Consider the following 21325-nt stretch of genomic DNA (forward strand, 5'->3'; position numbering starts at 1 on the left):
GCTTGTTTACCAGTGCGAGGTACGTTTTTGTTTGGATGACCAGATTTTTTTTTTACCGACTTGACCATCAAAGACCAACTTAGACCATCTGAAACCACCATCTTAACCAGCTTGTTGGTTAATGGTTAATTGAAATGTAGTATGTTTGTTTTTTTCTTAGATGACCAGCTTTTCAACCACCTTGACCATCAAAACCCAGCTTAAACTGAGTTGAACTGAGTTCTTCGGCAGGGAACACATGAAGCAAGACCAGGGGCTCTAAATGGAAACAGCACTGGAGACGCATTACTTTCCCTCTCTGATCCACTTCCTTGTCCAGACAGGTTGTAAACCGAGCAGATTACAGCCCGGCATCTCTGCAGACGTAAATCCATTGGACGTTCCCCACGAAGCCAGGAGATCTTGCTTTACGACAGACCAGAGGACAGAGGCCGATCACTGAGAAGAAATTTATTAGAGACCGAATTAAACGACGGAGCGGAAAGAAAGAAAGAGAGAGTAGAGCCCATTGAATAGACACACCAGAGGACTGTATGTATGTGTATATATGTGTGTATAAGAAAGTCTATAAAATGGAGGAGGGGATGGGTGGGGTGGGGTGTTGGCAAAAAAAAGAGTCCAGAGAAACTTCCAGCCGGAAAATCTCGGCCCACCTCCGCTCCACACTGAGGTAATGCGCTGTTCCGCCTCCCAAACGAATGTCCGGTGCTGAATTTTTGCATAAAGTTCCTTGTTGTTGTTGTTTTTGTATGTGTCGTGGGAATGTTGGGAATGTTGGCACATGGATGGAACGCCATGGTGAAATGGAAAAGAAAGAAAAACCCAAAGCGATGAGTGAGTGAGCAAAGACAGGCTTTATAAAGCAAGTCGGAAAACGTGACGATACAAAAACAAACAAACAAACAAACAAAACGTTCAAACTGGTGAAGCTTCTGAAAGCAAACGCAAACCAGAAAAGTGCAGAAACTCAAATCACTCCGAACTAATGTGTTTTAAGGTGCTTTAAAGATTGCTGTTAAATCTGTAGATCCAACACACACTCACACTCATACACACACACATACACTCGCCCACCACAAGCAGATGAAAACATGGCCGATACATGAGCTTAACACAGTGAGGCTACACACTCCATGTGCAGAAAATACTCTCAATACTGAACTCCTGTAACTCTTTCAACAAAAAAACCCAAAAAAAACAAAAAAACGACGGAAACGAACGAATCGGAATTTTAACGTGTTGATAGAAGTAAAAACAAGCTTTTATAAAACGAAACAATCCTCGAACTACAAGGTGAAGCCTGTTATATTGTGCCTCGTCGTTTTACAAAGTGAGTTTCGTGATTAAAGCCACGTTATTAAGCGCCAGTGACGAGAAAAAAAAAGGGGAAAACAAATGTTTCTTTTCCATAAACGTTCACCTTTTTCATCCAGATTCCCAGATTTTCCAACATATAAGCCAGCGCAAGTGGAAATTTCAAACCCAGAATACTCGTTCGTGGTCATTCTCGACGTAACATCATTCATCTACTAGTTCATCTACTGAGAAATGCTAACCGTTGGCCGAAATGCCAATACCTTTTATTCGGAATTCCGAATTTACCAAATTCCTGCTTAATTTAATGGATAAGACGTTGGTCTGGAATTCCAGTCATTTTCAGCTGGATTTTAACAGCAGCTCCAGAGCATGACGGGTCCAGCAAAGTCGGATTTGGGGAATTGGTTTTCCTGATCAGTGCCTACAACACTGATCCCATTTATGTTCTATGTTCCCATGTGACATGGAAAGATTGCCGGAAAACCCTAAATTGACTGGCATATTTGACCCACACAGTTCCCTGGGGTCATGCCCCGGTCGAAATACCACCAGGATCCAGCACCCCAGCCGCCTTTTCACCCTGACTGAAACAGTCCTATTCAGAACGGCTGATTCGAGTGCCTGGTTCTGTAAATCATAATGAGCTGCAGTTGACTCCGCCCCCACTGTTCACACGCCCCCATCCCCAAGCTATTTTAATTACTCCTCTCAGCTACGCACAGTTATACTTTACTTCAAAGTTTACTGTCCTTCCTATTGTCCTTCCGTTTGTACCAGCTAGCATTTACATTGCATTTACTTCACCTTGAGTTCAAAGTAACCCTGAAAAATGCAACCTAAACAACCTATCAATTTGGACTCTGGGCTGCCTTTTATAAGTCTTCCTTTGCAAAACGTAGCATGTGGGACCTACTAGACCGTAGCATGTGGAACCAACAGGGGGGCGGTATTCCAATGAGACAATCTGTGATGTAGGAAGCCGATCCAAATCTGAACGACGCTTTGAATACCCCGTTTTCTGACCTGGATAGCCCACAAAAAACTGACGGGATTGTCTTATTTCACAATTTCTGGGTTGGCAGGAATTCCAGATACTCAAATATATATAAAAACATGTGTTTTTAATAATACACCCCAACTAGGAAAAACCCAACTAGGAACTATTAAAACCCAACTAGGAAGACGATTGGTTGGATGTTACTGGCTCTACTGAAGTAACTGATGTTGGCCTACAAGTGATAACCAGCGACCTCGGCTTCCCAAATCTGAACCTAGCCCAAGTTTAACCTCGTCAGCAGTCGTAGTTTAATGATGCAGTTTATTAAAGCTTCCTGATTATTCAGATAAATCGAATGTCTATGCTTGTGTTGTAGTCCTGGCAACCCTTGTAGTTCCTAGCACCACCACTGTGAAATCCGAGCTGGTCAGTATCCTTACAATGAACCCCAATTTCTCGCCAAACCCACTTTGACGGACTTTGCTTATTTTAAAACCACTGAATTATAAAGAAGTGGGCGGAATTATAAAACCAATTATTGCTCCACCCACAAATGCAAAGCTTTGCAGCCACTGCTGGTAGGACGACGGAGCATGCGGAGCTCTTGCGCCCTCCAGTTGCGCCCACAGTCACGGCTCAAGCTTTAGTTTTAGACTCTAAGAGAGGGCGGAGCCATGTTAGCCTTGGGATTGGTCAGGGGTATGCTATGACGTACGTTTAGTATGTTTACACTGAGGGCCCTGAGGAGCCAGATTCACTGTATTAGAGCGGAAACTCAGATTTAGGTTCTCAGGGGTTTTAAACCATATTTGGACGTAAAAGTATTCTCATATGCTGAGCAGCGAGGAGGACCTGGAGGACCTGGAGAACTTGATACTTGTACCATGTTCCCATGTTCGAGAAAGTAATACTTCCCCTCATTGTGTTTACACCTGTAGTACACATTCCCTGTTGCATCCACATGACCACCTTATTATTAAAAATAAGGGAATGGAGGTCCGATCAGGACAGGTTTTCTTATTGCTTTTACGCAAACGTATCTCCTTCACTTAAAACCGAACTTTTGCCGAGACGGTCCTTCAGCAATCTAACTCTACAACCGTGCAAACACACAAACACACAGACGCACTTTCTTGGACGCCGAACGACTCTGGACACTCCTTGGTTCTTCCCTACCGAACAAAATTCTCTACGAACTTCTCTCCTACCCATATCTCCCGAAACTATTGCTTATCTGAGAATATTGTCGCTAATAAATAACAGCGTAGCATTGTGGCGCCTGTAGATACAACCGTGAGCTGCCGGACTACAACTGATGACGGAAGCTGAAGGTTCAGACGGAATCAGACGGAAAAATCATCTATGGAATTCTGGGTAGAGATGGCTAGTGAGAGCTAAAGTCATTTTTTGCATGAGAATACACAAACGCACACACTTGCACGCATAAGAAAGCACACACACACACACACACACTCTCAGGGTTGAGGTTCCACATAGGCCCTGTACGGAAGGCATCGAAGTCGCCGTGGTTGTGCCGTAATCTTCGTTAAAGTGGTTTAACGTAGTTTCCTGGGAACGTTCCGAACATCTTGCTTCGCCGGGACGTGCCTACGGAGAGGAAGCACAGAAATAAGGGCTGGAAAAGCTCTGGATCACAAATGCGTCTCCAGCTCATCCCACGGGTGCTGCGTAGAGCTCCATCACTCCAGAGGACGTAGCTCTACAGAGGGTTTTATACCCCATAGCTCCGCCCCCTTGTCATTACTCCCAGTTATCTCTTGTCCATGTTCAGTGTTTATTGTCTTGTATTTTGTCCCCTCCCTGCTTCAGTCCCTTTCTTATGTGTCCACTTGTGTCTAGTCTACAGCCACACCCCCTTGTCATTATGCTCAAGTGTTTTTTGTCCATGTTCAGTGTGTCCCGCCCCTTCATTATGCTGCCAACCTGTGACTACTCTTTAGCCGAGCCTCCTCATTACTCCCACATATTTCTTGTTCTTGCTTAATGTTTATTATTCTGTTTTTTGCCTTCTTCATGGTCCCGCCCCTACATGATGCTGTCCACTTGTGTCTAGTCTATAGGCCCGCCCCCTTGTCATTACTTTCAGGTGTTTCTTGTCCATGTTCAGTGTTTTGTCCCCTCCCTGCTTCGGTCCATTACTTATGTGTCCAATTGTGTCTAGTCCATAGCCACACCTCCTTGTCATTACTCTCAAGTGTTTCTTGTCCATGTGCAGTGTTTATTGTTGTGTTTTTTTGTCCCCTCCCTGGCCCCACCCCTTCATTATGCTGCCCAGTTGTGTCTATTCTATAGCCCCATCCCCTTGTCATTACTTCCAAGTGATTTTTTGTCCATGTTAAATGTGTCATTATGCTGCCAACCTGTGTCTACTCTGCAGCTCCACCCCTCATCATTACACCCATGTGCTTCTTGTCCATTCTTGTTCATTGTTTATTGCTTCTTTGTAGCCCCACCCCCACCTGTGTCTACTTTGTTGCCTCACCCAGCTGTTTCTTGTTCATGTTTAATGTTTACTGTTTTGTATTTTGTGTAGTTTTTAGCCCCACCCCCTTGTCATTACTCTCAAGTGTTTCTTGTCCATATACCTTTTTGTCTTTGTTCCTAGCCGTGTTCGGACTCAGACTCTTTTACCCTGTGCTCATGTACATTTACTGATACACCACAAGCTGAAAGCCAGCTGTGGACTTTCTGCTGAACCTTCTGGAAGTGTTCTGCACTTTACTAACATCACTCCGGCCGCAGCGTGCCACAGGAAATTTGACCTTAATTGGAGCAGTAAAACACCAGCCGGTTGTACACTCCAGCTGCTAGCGCTTAAACCTAAACTCAGCTTCTGACCAGCTACAGGTCGGGAGGCTTCAGGCAAGTGCTGTGGATTTATCAAAACACTAGATGTCCAAATGTTTGTGGACACCCCTTCTAATGAATGCATTCAGCTACTTTAAGCTACTTTACTTTCTACTGGCACAGATGCACACACACACACGGCTGGTCTAGTCCCTGTAGAGAAGTACTGCCAATAGAACAGGACCCTATGGAGCAGATAAACCTACTGAGCACAAGATGGGTGTTTCTAATAAAGTGGCCAGCGAGTGGAAGTAGCACAAGGTGGGTGTTTCTAATAAAGTGGCCAGTGAGTGGAAGTAGCACAAGGTAGGTGTTTCTAATAAAGTGGCCAGCTAGTGGAAGCACAAGATGGGTGATTCTAATAAAGTGGCCAGTGAGTGGAAGCACAAAGTGGGTGTTTCTTATAAAGTGGACAGTAAGTGTGGTTAATTCACAGTGTGATAGTGTGACGTCACACACCTACAAACCAGCCATCATCACATTTCTCCATGACTTCGATGACGTCTCCTTCTCGCAGCTCCAGCTCGTCCTCATTCCGGGGCACGTAGTTATACACCGCCCGGAACCTGCATGAGAACCAAAGTACTGTTCTTGTTCTAGACTCTTAACATCAGGGCATGTCATTTTAACAACGAAGACACTTACGGTTCTCCAGCTCCATGGAGGGAATCCTGCATCATCCTCTGAAGGAAGCGAGAGAGAGAGAGAGCAACAGCATTAGCATCATGCTGAAGAACTGTAGGAGCAGTGCTCCAGCGCTGCAGCCCTGTCCAGAACAGCAGGTCACTCCAAACCCATGAGCAGATGGACAGTCACACCAGGCATCAGCCTTTTGTAAGTAGACTGACGAAACAACCGACACCATGTTTACAAGTTACCCATGCACAGAGAACTATAAGGGAGGGGGGGTGTTAGAAAGGACTCCATTTCCCAGCTTGCACTTGCTTGCACTGCTAGTGACACCTCACACCACCGTCCTACCCTGCGCGCTCTACTGGAGGAAAACAGGGGGGATATACAGCGCCTCCTGGTGGAGACGGGGCTGCGGGGAGGCTTGCCCTCAACCACCACGTCCTGCTTATAAAGCGTCTGCAAGAGTCACAGCCAGGGGCAGCCGTAAGAACACAGTGGACACAACTGACCAAGACTGACCACTCACTCTGTTCTCACATTCACTCCATGATCTCATGTTAAAGGGCCCACATCCCATAATGTCCTTGGTATTTTTCCTCTTGCTTTATTCCCTAAAATGTACAATGTAAAAAAACATGCTTTTTTTGTTTTGTTAGATGTAAATGAGCTCTATTCTGATTGGCTGCCCTTTATTGTGCCTCATTCAAAAGGCAGTCTGAGCTGAAACACTCCGTTAATGGGAATGGGCGGGGCTTTAGGCTGAATAGGCCGATACAAAAGCCAGTCGCCTTTTGTGACATCACAAATGCAGCACATTATAAAAATGGGCGGATTTTGCAGATTATAATTTTAATATTAATATTAAATTATGTTCCCATAACCACATTTGTTTAACACAGAACAGAGCTCATTTACAAATATTAAAATTAAAGGCACGATAACAAATAAATTCATGTCTTATTATAATAATTATAGTTAAAATGTTCAAGAAAGGTTCAAATTTTAAATATTTTTGCAAAAATTATGAACATTTTAAAATGTAACATCATAAAAAAAAACATCAAGTTAAATGATTTTAATATAATAATAATAATTATTATTATTATTATTATTATTATTGCAAGCCGAGCTGGCAAAACAGCCTGTTGTGAATTGATTGTCCCTACAGCAGTCTAATAAACTTACGGGGGGTTATAATACCGGGGCTCACCCAATCAAAAAACAGAGCTCATTTAAATATTCGCCTTAAAGGTGCAATAAGTAAATAGATAAAAGGTAAATAGGTAAAGATAGGTAAATAGATAAAAGGTTGAAAAATAATCATGTACTAATAAATGTTTATTTATTAAAAATAAATACAATTCAAACATTATACGTGTGTTTTAGATTTAAAAAAAAAAGGAAAATGCAAAAAAATAAATATATAAAAAATGTAAAAAAAATAGCATACAGCCCCTTTAATATCTAGTACCTGGTCCAGCACAGGGAATACGACTGAGAACCTTTTTGTCTAATCAACTAAAATAACCTCAAAGCAATGGTTTAAAAGGTAAACTGGGCCAACGAGGCCTGCCTCGGACTTTCTGTCTGCCTGCGGTGGCTATGTGTGCTGCCTCCATTAGCCTCGTAGCTCCGGCGCTAAACCGATTGCGTAAACGTGTTGCGTAGATTTCTGGACGAACTTACAGGAAGGCGGGCCCCATTCACACTTTACACTGCACCTGCTGGCTTACATTGGAAAACACACACATACACTCACACACACACTCACACACACTCTCACACACACTCTCACACACACACTCACACACACACTCACACACATTCTCACACATTTCACACCTGAAACAAACAGCCTCAACACATTGCACACATGGCGCATGCACACACACACACACACACCTCATTTCACACTTGCTTCCTTGTTAATTTGCCAGATCTCCAGCAACCCACTCCAGCACATGCTAACACACACACACACACACACACACACACACACACACACACACTGACAAGCCCTGCAGAGCTCAGTGAGGAAGGAGAAAGCTGCGACTGCCAGACGACCCCTCGTGATTCTCAGGATCTGGTGCTCTTTAAAGCAGCGCTATGTGAGAAGGGGAACGTCTCGCTACAGGACGCGCTGTACGCATGCTTTTCTGGACAAGCTGAGGGACAAAGAACCGTCCCTGAAACACTCACTAACACGGGTCATAGCTCGCTGAATGCAATCAAATCCTCACAGCAACGCCTTCCTTCCTCCCTGCACAGTAGAGACGGTACTCTTTTTAATACCCTTATGAATAAACAGGCGTCCCAATACTTTAGAACACGGTTGGATCTTTCTGACATCATTTTAGGGGGAGTGATGTCATCAAAGTCCCGCCCTCGACCCTCAACCCTGTGACACTGTTGAATGTGACGGGGTTGAGCGGCTGTGACAAAGGGCACCCCATCCTGAGAATGACTCAGTTGCTGTTCTGATCCCGGCTAGTGCGCCCCCTACAGGCTAAACGAGCTGATGATAAACCAGTGAGAACCCCCCCCCCCCCCTCCCCATTACGTAATGGTGTGTGGCGACTGGTTGTTGTGGGGACGTGTGAAGCAGACAAGCATCTGATTGGCTTTGCTCTACCCCGCCCTTTCCTCACTAAGCCCCGCCTCCAAACGTTCAAACGCAGTCCATGGGTTCCCAGTTGTCATGAAGAAGCAAAAGTCTGTTCATTCCACAGAGCAGCTCCTCGTACCTTAACATGAGGAGAGCGGTGGGGAGAGCGAGGGGAGAGAGGAGGAGCAGCAGGAGGTGAGCACTGAGTAGAGGAGGAGAGTGGAACTGTGGGAGATGGAGTTTGATCTGAGGAGGAGGAGGAGGAGAGTGGAACTATGGGAGATGTAGTTTGCTCTGATGAGGAGGAGAGTGGAACTATGTGACATGCAGTTTGGTCTGAGGAGGTGAGTGGAATTGTGGGAGATGTAGTTTGATCTGAGGAGGATAGTGGAATTGTGGGAGATGTAGTTTGCTCTGAGGAAGAAGAGACTGGAGCTTTGAGAGATGTAGTTTGTTCTGACGCTGTCTGAGAGGAGAGTGGAATTGTGGGAGATGTAGTTCTCTCTAATGGAGAGGACAGTTGAACTGTGGGAAGTGTAGTTGTCTCTGATGGGGAGGAGAGTGTAAATGCAGAAAATGTATTTTGCTCTGAGGCAGAGGAAGCGAGAGGAATTATGGGAAATGCGGTTCCCTCTCTGGGAGAAGAGCATGGAATTGTGGGAGATGTAGTTTGCGTTGAGGGAGAGTTGGGTGAAATTGTGGGAAATGTTTGTGCTGACTGAGTACAAGGAGAAGAGGGTGGAATCGTGGGACATGTAGTTCGTGTTGAGGGTGGGTCGTAAGAGGACTGTGGAATTGAGTGTGGCAATGTAGAGTGCTCTGAGTGGGAGGAAGGTGGAACTGTGGGAAATGTAGTCCCTTCAAAGGTGAAGGATGGTGGAGTTGTGGGGGATACTGCTCGGTCTGAGGTGGGGGAGGGAGAGGAGGGAGGAGAGGCAGGAATGGAGGGAAGGATGGGCTGCTGGGAGGGATATAAAGGAGGACGAGTGGGAATGGGAGGCGATGGTGGGCGGAGAGAGGAAGAGGATAAAGGAGTAGAGTGACTGTGGGAGGAAGGAAAGGAGACGTGGCGAGAGGAACGAGGAGAAGTGAGGAAAAAAGGGGGAGGAGAGCAACTGGGAGAGGAGACTGATGGTGCGGATGGAGGCGTGGAAGAGGACAGGGGTGATGCAGATGTAGGAGTAGGACAGGGGAGTGGTAAAGGGGAGGATGGAGGAGTGTGAGCTAGTGACAAAGGGATAGCAGAAGTGGGAGGAGAGAAGTGGGGAGGTGATGATGACTCTGAGGCCTTCGTGGAAGCTGCTGAGGATGATGATGGAGTGTGAGGGGAGGGGGGGTCTGAGAGAAAGGACGCGGGGGGAAGGGAAGAGAGAGGTGATGGAGTGATGAGGGGTGGTGTAGAGGAGGAACCAGTGGAGTGTGTAACAGAAGAGGCATCAACCTAAGAAGGAGAAGAACAGTGCTGCAATTACTCTCTTAACCAGCTCATACACTACAACACACCAGTACCAGCACCAGCACCAGCACCAGCACCAGTACCAGCACCAGTACCAGCACCAGCACCAGTACCAGCACCAGCACCAGCACCAGTACCAGCACCAGTACCAGCACCAGCACCAGTACCAGCACCAGCACCAGCACCAGTACCAGCACCAGATAACAGAGCTCCACTCACACTCTCAACAGAAGATCAACATGCAACAGCAGAAGCTGAGAAGATGCGTATGAATGGAGAAAGGATGCATGTTGTTGGGTGGATGATGGATGAATTGGTGGATGGATAGATAGATAATGGGTGGATGGATGAATAAGCAGTTGGGTGGGTGATTGATGGATTGATAGGTAATGGGTGGCTGGATAGATGGACAGTTGGGTGGGTGATGGATGGATTGATAGGTAATGGGTGGATGGATAGATGGACAGTTGGGTGGGTGATTGATGGATTGATAGGTAATGGGTGGATGGATAGATGGACAGTTGGGTGGGTGATGGATGGATTGGTGGATAGATGGATTGATAGGTAATGGGTGGATGGATAGATGGACAGTTGGGTGGGTGATGGATGGATTGGTGGATGGATGGATAGATAGGTAATGGGTGGATGGATAGATGGACAGTTAGGTGGGTGATGGATGGATTGGTGGATAGATGGATTGATAGGTAATGGGTGGATGGATAGATGGACAGTTGGGTGGGTGATGGATAGATTGGTGGATAGATGGATTGATAGGTAATGGGTGGATGGATAGATGGACAGTTGGGTGGGTGATGGATGGATTGGTGGATAGATGGATTGATAGGTAATGGGTGGATGGATAGATGGACAGTTGGGTGGGTGATGGATAGATTGGTGGATAGATGGATTGATAGGTAATGGGTGGATGGATAGATGGACAGTTGGGTGGGTGATGGATGGATTGGTGGATAGATGGATAGATGGGTAATGGGTGGATGGATAGATGGACAGTTGGGTGGGTGATGGATAGATTGGTGGATAGATGGATTGATAGGTAATGGGTGGATGGATAGGTGGACAGTTGGGTGGGTGATGGATAGATTGGTGGATAGATGGATTGATAGGTAATGGGTGGATGGATAGATGGACAGTTGGGTGGGTGATGGATGGATTGATAGGTAATGGGTGGATGGATAGATGGACAGTTGGGTGGGTGATGGATGGATTGGTGGATGGATGGATAGATAGGTAATGGGTGGATGGATAGATGGACAGTTGGGTGGGTGATGGATGGATTGTTGGATAGATGGATTGATAGGTAATGGGTGGATGGATAGATGGACAGTTGGGTGGGTGATGGATGGATTGGTGGATGGATGGATAGATGGGTAATGGGGGGATAGATAGACGGAGATATGGGTGGATGATGGGTGGAGAGACAGAGCTGCAGTAGCTGTAGATAAATGAGGGTGTCACACTGCAGGTTCTACCTCTGCTTTTAATGGCCTGTTTATAGAAGTGGATCGAGGAGATCTGATTGGCTCATCGCCCTCTTCATGTATGTACAACTCGGGTAGGCCCGCCCACAAGCTCTCTGTCACTGGGCTAGAAGGCTCTGATTGGTCACCCAGTATGACCGACAGAAGCTTCTCACTCTGTTTCTCGTACTCTTCCTCTGTGTCCGCTCTGCTTCCTGATTTGTTGAGCTGACTGATGGTCAGGGGCTCCTTCAGTGTTAACCAATCAGACGGCAGCGCTTCACTGATCAGGGTTTTCCACTGATTGGCCAAAGTGATGGACTGGTTTTGGTTTCTGACCAATGGTGAACCGCAGTCTGCCTTCTGCACCTCCTGGCAGAGCGGATCACTTCCAAGCATGGACAGGAGTTTGGTGTACGGGTCGCGCTGGTTCTTGTGGAGCGGTTCCGGTACCGCGCGTTGTCTCGCTGGTGTGTCGGCTGTCGGGTCTGCCTCTGTGATGTAAAGCTCTACCGTCTGATCTGAGATCAGCGTCTTATCTAACGTGAAAGGCTGGGTGGTGTCCGTGGTGCTGAAAAGAACTGGAGAGGCGGGTCTACACGCGAGAGGCGGGGCTAAAGGCACTGTAACCGGAGCTGGCTTGAGTGCAGGGCTCTGATTTGGGGTGGAGCTTCGTAGCGGGGGAGTGGGCGGGCCGGGCCTCGGGCAGTCGAGGATGTTGGGAAGGGGTGGAGGAGTGGGCGGGGCTAGAGAGCTACAGGAAGAATGGGCAGGGGCGGATTCACCCAGAGTGAGGGACAGCCATTCGCTGGTGACTGCTTGGAGGTAAGTGCAGGGGGCGGAGCCAGGTCGAGGCAAAGGGGAGGGCTTTCAGAGAGGTAGAAAAACAGATATTACAGTTCATGGTAATCGACTGTATGAGATCACCGTGTGTGTGTGCATGTGTGTGTGTGTGTGTGTACCTTCTGCCCCCTGTGTGCGTCTCCATGGCGACTGGGGCTCTTGGAGGGGGACCCCTTGATGACGTCCACATACGAGACGGGGAATATTCCCTGCTTACTGGAGCCGGGAATCCTCCCCTCAAACCAGTTCTGATCCACCTTCCGCAGCAAAATCACCCTCTCTCCCTGTAACACACACACACACACACACACACACACATTTGCTATTAGCCACAATCAATATATGGCATATGACAAAAGTATTGGGACACCTGCTCATTCACTGTTTCTTCTGAAATCGAGGGGATTAAAAAGAGCTGATCCTGCTTTTGCTGGAGTAACTGTCTCTACTGTCCAGAGAAGAAGACTTTCTGCTAGATACTGCTGTCATAGAACATTGCTGTGAGGATTTGACTGCATACAGCAACAAGAGCTGCATTAGTGACGTCAGGTCACCACGATGTTGGATGATGATCACCACCTCACCTCTCTACAGGCCCTAGACCAGCTGTATGTGTGTGTGTGTGCATTTGCACGTCTCAGCAAAAAGGTGCAACTTAAAGTGGCTGAACCATGCACTCATTAGAAGGGGTGTCCAGAAGTTTTTGGACATATAGTGCACGTGTGCGGACTCGCCTTCCTCAGTGACAGCTCCACGTTGGTGTCCGCGTTGAAGTTGTATCGCGCCACAGCCTCCCCCATGTCTCGCACCTGCGCCGGGGGAGGGGGGCGAGCTGGCTGCTTCCGCTCGGGAGACGCTACCTTCTGAGAGAGAGAGAGAGAAAGAGAGAGAGAGAGAGAGAGAGAGAGAGAGAGAGAGAGATTAGAACTGACTTGACTACCTTCTTCACAGAACTCCCTGCAGAACCACAGCCAGAACTATTCGGACTGGACACGTTTTCCGGACATAGGGTACTGTGCAAAAGTCTTAGCCCCAACCATCAGGGCCTTCAGTCATTTCCAAGTCCCACCCACTGGCTAGGACTCCGCCCCATCACATGATGCATGTGCTTCTTCCAAGTCCCATAAAACCACGCTTGCAGGAGAACACTGGCCACCAGTTACCAGCTCTGCTGCTTTAGGTAATAGGTGCCTGCACTGTTACTACGGCTACGACCTCACCCAGTGGTGAGGGGAGAGGGAGGGCCATCAAACCAGATCTCTCAAACCACTTCAGGAGGTGGTCTGAGGCGCATTTCAACCCCTCCCAGTACAACCAAAACCCCTGGGGACCACCGTGGGTCGCACCACAACTGGGCCACTCGGGCTGTGCACGTTTACCTCTACGTAAGAGATCGGGAAAATGCCGACGCGCCCCCTGTGCTCTCCCTCGTACCAGTTGCTGTCAATCTGTCTGATGATGTTGATGGCATCGCCCTTCTTAAAGGACAGCTCCCTGTAGAAAACACACACACACACACACACACACACACACACAAATACACAGTCAACGACCTGGAGCCAATTCTGGGGCTTCTTTCTCGGACGGCTTGGACGCTTGACTGTTGACTGGCAGGTCATGGCAAGGTCTGTGCTTTGCTGGTTCTTGGGTTGTTCCTGACCCTCCCCAAGCAGAGTTTTGGTACAGGGATAAACTGACCAGTATCGGTCTTGACCGCACAACCCAAACCCCTCTCAATACAACCTAAACCCCTCCTAATACAACCTAAACCCCACCCAATACAACCCAAACCCCTCCTAATACAACCCAAACCCCTCTCAATACAACCCAAACCCCTCCTAATACAAACGAAACCCCACCCAATACAACCCAAACCCCTCCTAATACAACCTAAACCCCTCCTAATACAACCCAAACCCCTCCTAATATAACCTAAACCCCTCTCAATACAACCCAAACCCCTCCTAATACAACCCAAACCCCTCCTAATACAACCTAAACCCCTCCTAATACAACCTAAACCCCTCCTAATACAACCTAAACCCCTCCTAATACAACCCAAACCCCTCCTAATACAACCTAAACCCCTCCTAATACAACCCAAACCCCTCCTAATACAACCTAAACCCCTCCTTATACAACCCAAACCCCTCCTAATACAACCCAAACCCCTCTCATTACAACCCAAACCCCTCCTAATACAACCCAAACCCCTCCTAATACAACCCAAACCCCTCCTAATACAACCTAAACCCCTCCTAATACAACTCAAACCCCTCCTAATACAACCCAAACCCCTCCTTATACAACCCAAACCCCTCCTAATACAACCTAAACGCCTCCTTATACAACCCAAACCCCTCCTAATACAACCCAAACCCCTCCTAATACAACCTAAACCCCACCCAATACAACCTAAACCCCTCTCAATACAACCCAAACCCCTCCTAATACAACCCAAACCCCTCCTAATACAACCCACACCCCTCCTAATACAACCTAAACCCCTCCTAATACAACCCAAACCCCTCCTTATACAACCCACACCCCTCCTAATACAACCCAAACCCCTCCTAATACAACCTAAACCCCTCTCAATACAACCTAAACCCCTCCTAATACAACCCAAACCCCTCCTAATACAACCCAAACCCCTCCTAATACAACCTAAACCCCTCCTAATACAACCTAAATCAATTCTATGGGTATCGGATATTGCCAATATCTGAATCGGAAAACGGGCAACATGCAAATATGTCTTTAACCCCTTAGACGTTGTGTGTGTGTGTGTGTGTGTGTGTGTGAAAGAGTACAGTGCATGTTCTCTGGGACATTTACAAGCATTCACAAGAAGCAAACATAGAAACATACTGCGACGCCAGGCAGTATTACACGTGCACATGAGAGTGATGTCATACCCGATTGTGGAGCATGCGAGTCAGCGGGTTGGTTACGGGGTGTGTACTCACTTGCTGGTTTGAGCTTTAAAATCGTAAATCGCCCTGGCAGACTGTCTCTGATGGAGGAGAGAAGACAATATGAGATATGTCATCTGCTTAGTGGACACCTAGGAGAAATTCAGACAGGCCATCAGCATTCCACCAGCCCCACGCCACACGGCTAACGAATCAATATGAATCAACTTTACAGGAGAAGGAAAAAACCTTCTTTACTTTTAATGGAAGTCAATGTAAAAAGATTTCATTCCAAGCCATTTTTGGAGCATTTCTATTGGTCCGTTCATCAGGACATTACCACATGACATGAAAAATAACAGCCAGATTCATTTTATGTTGAAAAATGGAAAACGTCAAAAATAAAGATTCATGTTTTTGCGTGACAGAGGCGATATTCCTATTATGTACATTTACAGCCGCACGCACGTTTGACACCCCTGGTTTATCTATGAGTTCAAATATAAAATTAATATTCAGAATAGAATAATATTGAATAATATATTTTCTCTTCAAATAGAAGTTTTAATTAAAACAAGTGGAAATATAGATCTAGATTAGGGTTCTAATGAAATTCATTCAGTTAATTAAATTTAGTTCTAATGAAATAAATATAATAAACAAATAATAATGAATATGCCAGAATTAAGTTACTAATATATATATACATATATATATATATATATATATATATATATATATATATATATATATTTGAAATGAAGTTCTAATAAAAATAATTAAATAAATATATAGTAATATAATGTTATGCTGAAAATAATAAATAATCATTTAGATTTTTTTTTTCATGGAATAAATTCATTTCCAAGTTCCAAATAATGTTGTTGGTATTAATTAATTTTTAATCTTTAAAAAAGCAATTTGAAAAAAAAATTAATTTGAGAACATTTTAGATGCTGATCTATATATAGATATCAATCAATAGGCATAGTGATAATAATGAATATTGTTTTATTTATATATATATATATATATATATATATATATATATATATATATATATATATAATAAATTAATATACAGACCAAAATTATGATAAATTACTGTGTACAAGGTTGGAAATAAGTAATAATAATAATATAAAACATATTTATTCTTATTTATAATTATATCATTTATTATAATAAAGCTAATAACCAGAATGTCTTGATGTAAAATGTTGAATTAAAGTCTCTAAAACTTTTTTTTTATTTCATTAATAACATGTTATAATTACTACTTAATAAATAAAGTTATTATTCAATAAATAAACACAACTGTAATGTATAAGTGTAATCATACATCCTGAGGTTAGTGTTGTTCTACAGGCCCTGAAGACACTGAAGGGTTTCATTACCTCTCGATCTGGCGTAGGTCTTCTGTTCTGAGGCGTGAGAGAACCAGCATCAGAGCCCTGATCTGCACAGAACAAAGGTCAAAGGTGAGTGGACTCCTAAACAGTGGCCATCATGTCTGCAGGTACGTGAAAGGGTCATGGGGGTGAAAAGTGAAACACTGATGGGGGGGGAAACAGCCACAGGAATGCAAAAGCAAAAATGTTTATTTTAGGTTCTGAGCTTTAAGAGAAAAGAGGAATGACTTATAAAATTCAAATAAAAATGTAAATAAAATAAACTAATAAACAAAAACAAAAAAATCACAAGCTCAGGAAACATTTTCAATTCCAATTGCTTCAACATATTTCTGACAGCAGATTAAAGAAAATGTTATTTTAGCTACAAAAGATCTGTTCAAAAATACAAGAATATAATTCATAATTTGAATAATAATATTTATATGTTTAGAAATTTTATGAAAATATATATTTTTTAAAATCCCGGTTTCAAATAATCTTGTTGGTATTAAATAATTATTAATCTTTAAAAAATATATATATATTTTTTATTTCAGAATTTCAGATGTCTATCTATCTATATAGATCATAATAATTAATATTGTTGTATTAATATTAAAAATATATAATAATTTGGAATTCGATTTTTTTATATTAATCTCTAGATCAAATTAAAGCTGTTCAAAATTAAGATTTGTCAAAAACACAACAAACACACAAAATATATATTGTTTCCAAAAATGTTTTAAAAAAGATTTAAAATTCCTTACAATTTCACCTTTTGTTTTTTAATCAAATACAACAATATTGAGGATACTGAAGCAACTGGAAAATTGGGAAAAGAACATTACTCACATTGTTAAAATAAATACAAATAATCAATAATACAATAATTAATCTATAAAAACAAAGAAATGAAATAACAAAAACAATATTAAGTAAAAAATAACAAGAGCTTAGGAGGACACTGCGCGCGTAACGTAAACACCGGAAAAAATGAAACATATAAATATCCAACGTAGCACTAGCTACGCTTCCATCCAAAGATTATGACAAATATTTATTATTAAATATTCATATATGTTTTAATGTATCCAAAAGTTGCAAATATAGCTAAAAAGTAGTGGATAAGTGGTTTGTTCACATCAGTCCTCATCAGTAGGTTACATGGACAGAAGTCACATCATACACTGTATGGACAAAAGTATTGGGACACCTGCTCATTCACTGCTGCTTATAGGATATTTTGTTGGAGTAACTGACTCTACTGTCCAGAGAAGAAAGTTAGGCTTTCTACTAGATTTTGGAGCATAGCATTGCTGCGAGAATTTGATAGCATTCAGCAACAAGAGCTGTGTCAGTGAGGTCAGGTCGTGATGGATGGTGAGCACCACCCCACCCCACCCCACCTCATCATCCCCAATCCCCAGCTTTATACCCCTCTAGGCCACGCCTGGCATTAGGCAGCATGGTGCCAATCGGTTCAATAGGTTAGTACCTGAATGCCTTTCGCTAGAAGGGGTGTCCACAAACTTTTGGACACACAGTGTACACAAAGTAAATCTTGTTTCGTCACTTGTTTCGAAAGTGGATGGAAACGTAGCGCCGGGCGACTTGACATGCATTCACCGAACAGAACGAGCGTGCATGGAGCTTTCTTTGCCTCTTGTCCACGAAACGTAGCACTAGCGATTAGCATAGCGACACTTCTGATGGACCAGTGGAGAAGAGGCAGCGCTTCAGATACACTAGCACAGGGTGTTTGTGGGAATGACAATGGGACCAGGCAACAACGGGCGATTCTGAGGGGGTAGGGGGGGCAGGAGCAAGGCTCTTAGCGAGCTAGGAAGAGTTAGCGAGTTAGCACGGCTGCACCTGAATAGCAGGTTGCGTTAGCGTGCTGGTTGTTGTTGTTGGAGGCGTCTGCGTGGTGGGACTGCTGGTAGGAGGCACTGTGGTAAGGCTGGTAGAAGTGGGAGGAGGAGGAGGAGGAGTGGTACTCCTTCCGTCCCCGCAAGGAGGAGCTCCTCTCGGGAACGTCCGGGAGCAACTCCTCCAGGAGCCGCCGCAAAATACTATCGTCCGGCAATCGCGCCGGTCCCAGCCCTTTCTCCGCCCTTATGTGGTCGTAGATGTCCTGCAGGGCGGCGTCTAAAGCCTCGTAGACGGACGTTTTTGACCTGTGGCGGCCGGCGCGGCTGTGCCGCCTCTGAGTCGGTGGGGAACCCCGCTTTCTGCGGAAAGGCACAGGGCTGACCAGGAAGGCCAGCTTGGAAAGGCCCGAATCGTTGGCCAACTGCTGAGCCAGTGGAGAGGTCAAGGCGGCGTGACTCTCCTGCCGGGCGCGCTCGTGCTTCAGCATGGTGGTGAAGCGCGTGTAGGATGCCGGGCAGCGGCCCTTGCAGGAGCTGATCAGGTGGCGGTGATGGTACCCTTGATTCTGGCCAAGACTCTGGTGGTGGTGGCTGCCATGGTGTCGGTGTCCATGGTGGTGGTGGTGGTGATGGTGGTGGTGGTGTTGGTGAAGGTGTCCAGAGCCGTAGAAGCTCTCCGATGAGGCCAGCGAGCAGTGGTCCAGGTCGCTCTCGCTGCAAAAGGACGAGCCTTCAATTTGGATGAAGTCGCTCAATTCCGAAGCGCAAGCGTCTTGCTCACTGTCCGAGTAGTCCTGCGGCTGGTGCTGGTTCGGTCTGACCACCGGCACCAGGCTGCGGTTCTCTGGACCCGGCCGTGGCTGGCCTTCGGGGGGACTTCTTTCTGGAGGGTCTTCCTCCTCCAGGAGAGACTCCACTGAGAAGCGCCGCTTAGGGCAGCTGCTGGCCCGAGAGGACCCTGGTGTAGTGGTGCCTGACGGAGTGTTGTCCTCCCCGAGGTCTGGCATGGACTTGGACTTCTTGATCAGCTGCTCGTATTCCGAGATCCGGTTCGGCACCATGTGCTGTGGCACCTCGAACGGAGGCCAGGCGTGGAGGTTTCTGCCCTGCTGCTGCTGTTGCCGCTCGAGCTCCAGAATGCGGGCCCGGACGGAGCGGATCACCTCCGAGGGCAGCAGCTGCTCTCGGTCGATGTGGTGCATCTTCTTGTACAGCTGCAGAAATCCCGGCGTATCGTGGGCCATCTTGCGCCGATGGTGCCGGCGCCCCCTAGGGGACGAATTAAGACTCTTCGCCTGATTCAGCTGATTTCCACCTTCATCGATCAGGGATCCGGCGCTTTCCGAGCGAGTGGCGGTCACGGAGCCGGAAGCCCGTCCAGGCCTTCCACCGTTCCCGTCGGACAACAAGTCATCGCAGCTGCGGGATTTGAGGCGAGGCGAAGAAGCCGCCACCTCCTCCTCCTCCTCCACGCTGCTCCAGGTATCCCCACCCTCTTGCCGGCACGTCTGCCAACCGTTCTTGAAGCAGATGGAGCGCTTGGAGCTGCGCAAGGTGGACGTGGAGAGGGTGAGGGAGTCGGAGGAGAGGTGGGAGGATGCCATACCTGGGGAGCTCACTGACGGGGAGAGAGACTCACTAGCGCCCCCAGCTGCAGAGGCAGCAATCGCAGCATTTCAAAAAGAGAGGAGACAGGACAGGTTAAGAAGATCAGTGAGAAGAAAGAGAACGTTTTAGTAAGACACTGATGAAGGGTCAGAACAGAGAACCAACACAGAGGCCATGACTTCACATCTTGGAACATAGAGGTTCTACGCAATGGTCACACTCGGGTCTTCGGGTCAGGACAGGTATATTGGTATTTTTTTCGAGACCACCATTACGAAGACCGCTCGATAATATGGGGGTGTGTGGGTACCTTTTGCTCTGGATGGGGATGAAGGAGAGGAACGGATGGCAGGTTTCTTCAGAGTACTGGATCTGGAGGGGTCGAGCGGGCGTGCTGGGGCCTGACTGGCATTCTGCTCATTTCCTGTCCCAGAAGGCTCGGACTTTCGTCTCTTTCTGTAATCGCTGGACGCACTGCAAAGCCCACAATGCAGAAAAACGGCAAAAGCTCAGCAACAGAACAACTCCAGGCTCAGTTGGAGTAAATACAAACACTATACTGATCACAGAGGTGGGTGGTGAAGATCACCGCCATGGCCAGGCTGGTACCACTGACCACTAACAGTAGTTTGTGGTCAGTGGTACCAGCCTGGCCATGGCGGTGATCTTCACCACTCACCTCAGTCGCCCTGCGTTTATTTAATTGGTATATTTCTTGCTGTGTTTTTGAAACTGGCCTCACGAACTGCAGAATTCCAGTGGTTCTGGTTCTGACTACCTAGGCATTCGCTGAATCTGCAGACTATGAACGGCATAAAGTCCAACAGCAATGTGAGAGACTAGTGGAGAGCTGGCCGAGACACGAGAGCTGTGATTGGCCGTCAAGGTTATTATTTCAGCATAGTGATTTCTGAATGCTCTCAGAGTTCAGATATTAGTACTGTGATTAAATCTGAATAATAACTTCTGTACATTATAATTATTAGATATTTTTAGGATTATTTGAGCAGCTGTTTTTGAGCATTTGTCATTTCTGCTAATAAATAAATGCTCTAAATAAGTATTATAATACAAATATTAATATTTTTATGTGGAATTTAAGAAAAAATGTTGTCCATGGTTTATGAAATACAACGGAAATGTTGATTTCCCTAAAACACCTGAAACTGATCATATATATATATATATATATACACTTTATCATTTTTCACTTTTTGACATAAATCGAATCCAACAGTTGCTCTTCATAATATGGCCGGATTTCACAATGAACGGACCAATAGAAACGCTCCAAAATGGCATGGAATAAAACCTCTTTCCATTGACTTCCATTGAAA

General features: G+C 45.7%; 1 protein-coding gene across 10 annotated transcripts in view; it reads right to left on the reverse strand.

Moving 5' to 3' along the window:
- Positions 1–435: 435 nt before the first annotated feature.
- The window catches only part of sorbs2a (sorbin and SH3 domain containing 2a), an 81124-nt gene continuing 60234 nt past the window's right edge, over positions 436–21325 (reverse strand). For 9 of the 10 annotated variants that reach the window (XM_072670662.1, XM_072670661.1, XM_072670660.1 and 6 more), the window contains 10 exons: positions 20299–20462; positions 18382–20031; positions 16510–16571; positions 15167–15264; positions 13577–13691; positions 12932–13060; positions 12317–12481; positions 5828–5865; positions 5642–5748; positions 436–3922 (listed from right to left, as the gene is read on the reverse strand). In XM_072670662.1, coding sequence (XP_072526763.1) covers positions 3861–3922; positions 5642–5748; positions 5828–5865; positions 12317–12481; positions 12932–13060; positions 13577–13691; positions 15167–15264; positions 16510–16571; positions 18382–20031; positions 20299–20462 — 2590 coding nt within the window. In that variant the 3' untranslated portion in view covers positions 436–3860. The remainder of the gene's footprint in view (positions 3923–5641; positions 5749–5827; positions 5866–12316; positions 12482–12931; positions 13061–13576; positions 13692–15166; positions 15265–16509; positions 16572–18381; positions 20032–20298; positions 20463–21325) is intronic. The other variant, XM_072670663.1, reaches the window with a different exon arrangement.

This window comes from Salminus brasiliensis, chromosome 24, assembly GCF_030463535.1.
Source record: "Salminus brasiliensis chromosome 24, fSalBra1.hap2, whole genome shotgun sequence".
NCBI lineage: Eukaryota > Metazoa > Chordata > Actinopteri > Characiformes > Bryconidae > Salminus > Salminus brasiliensis.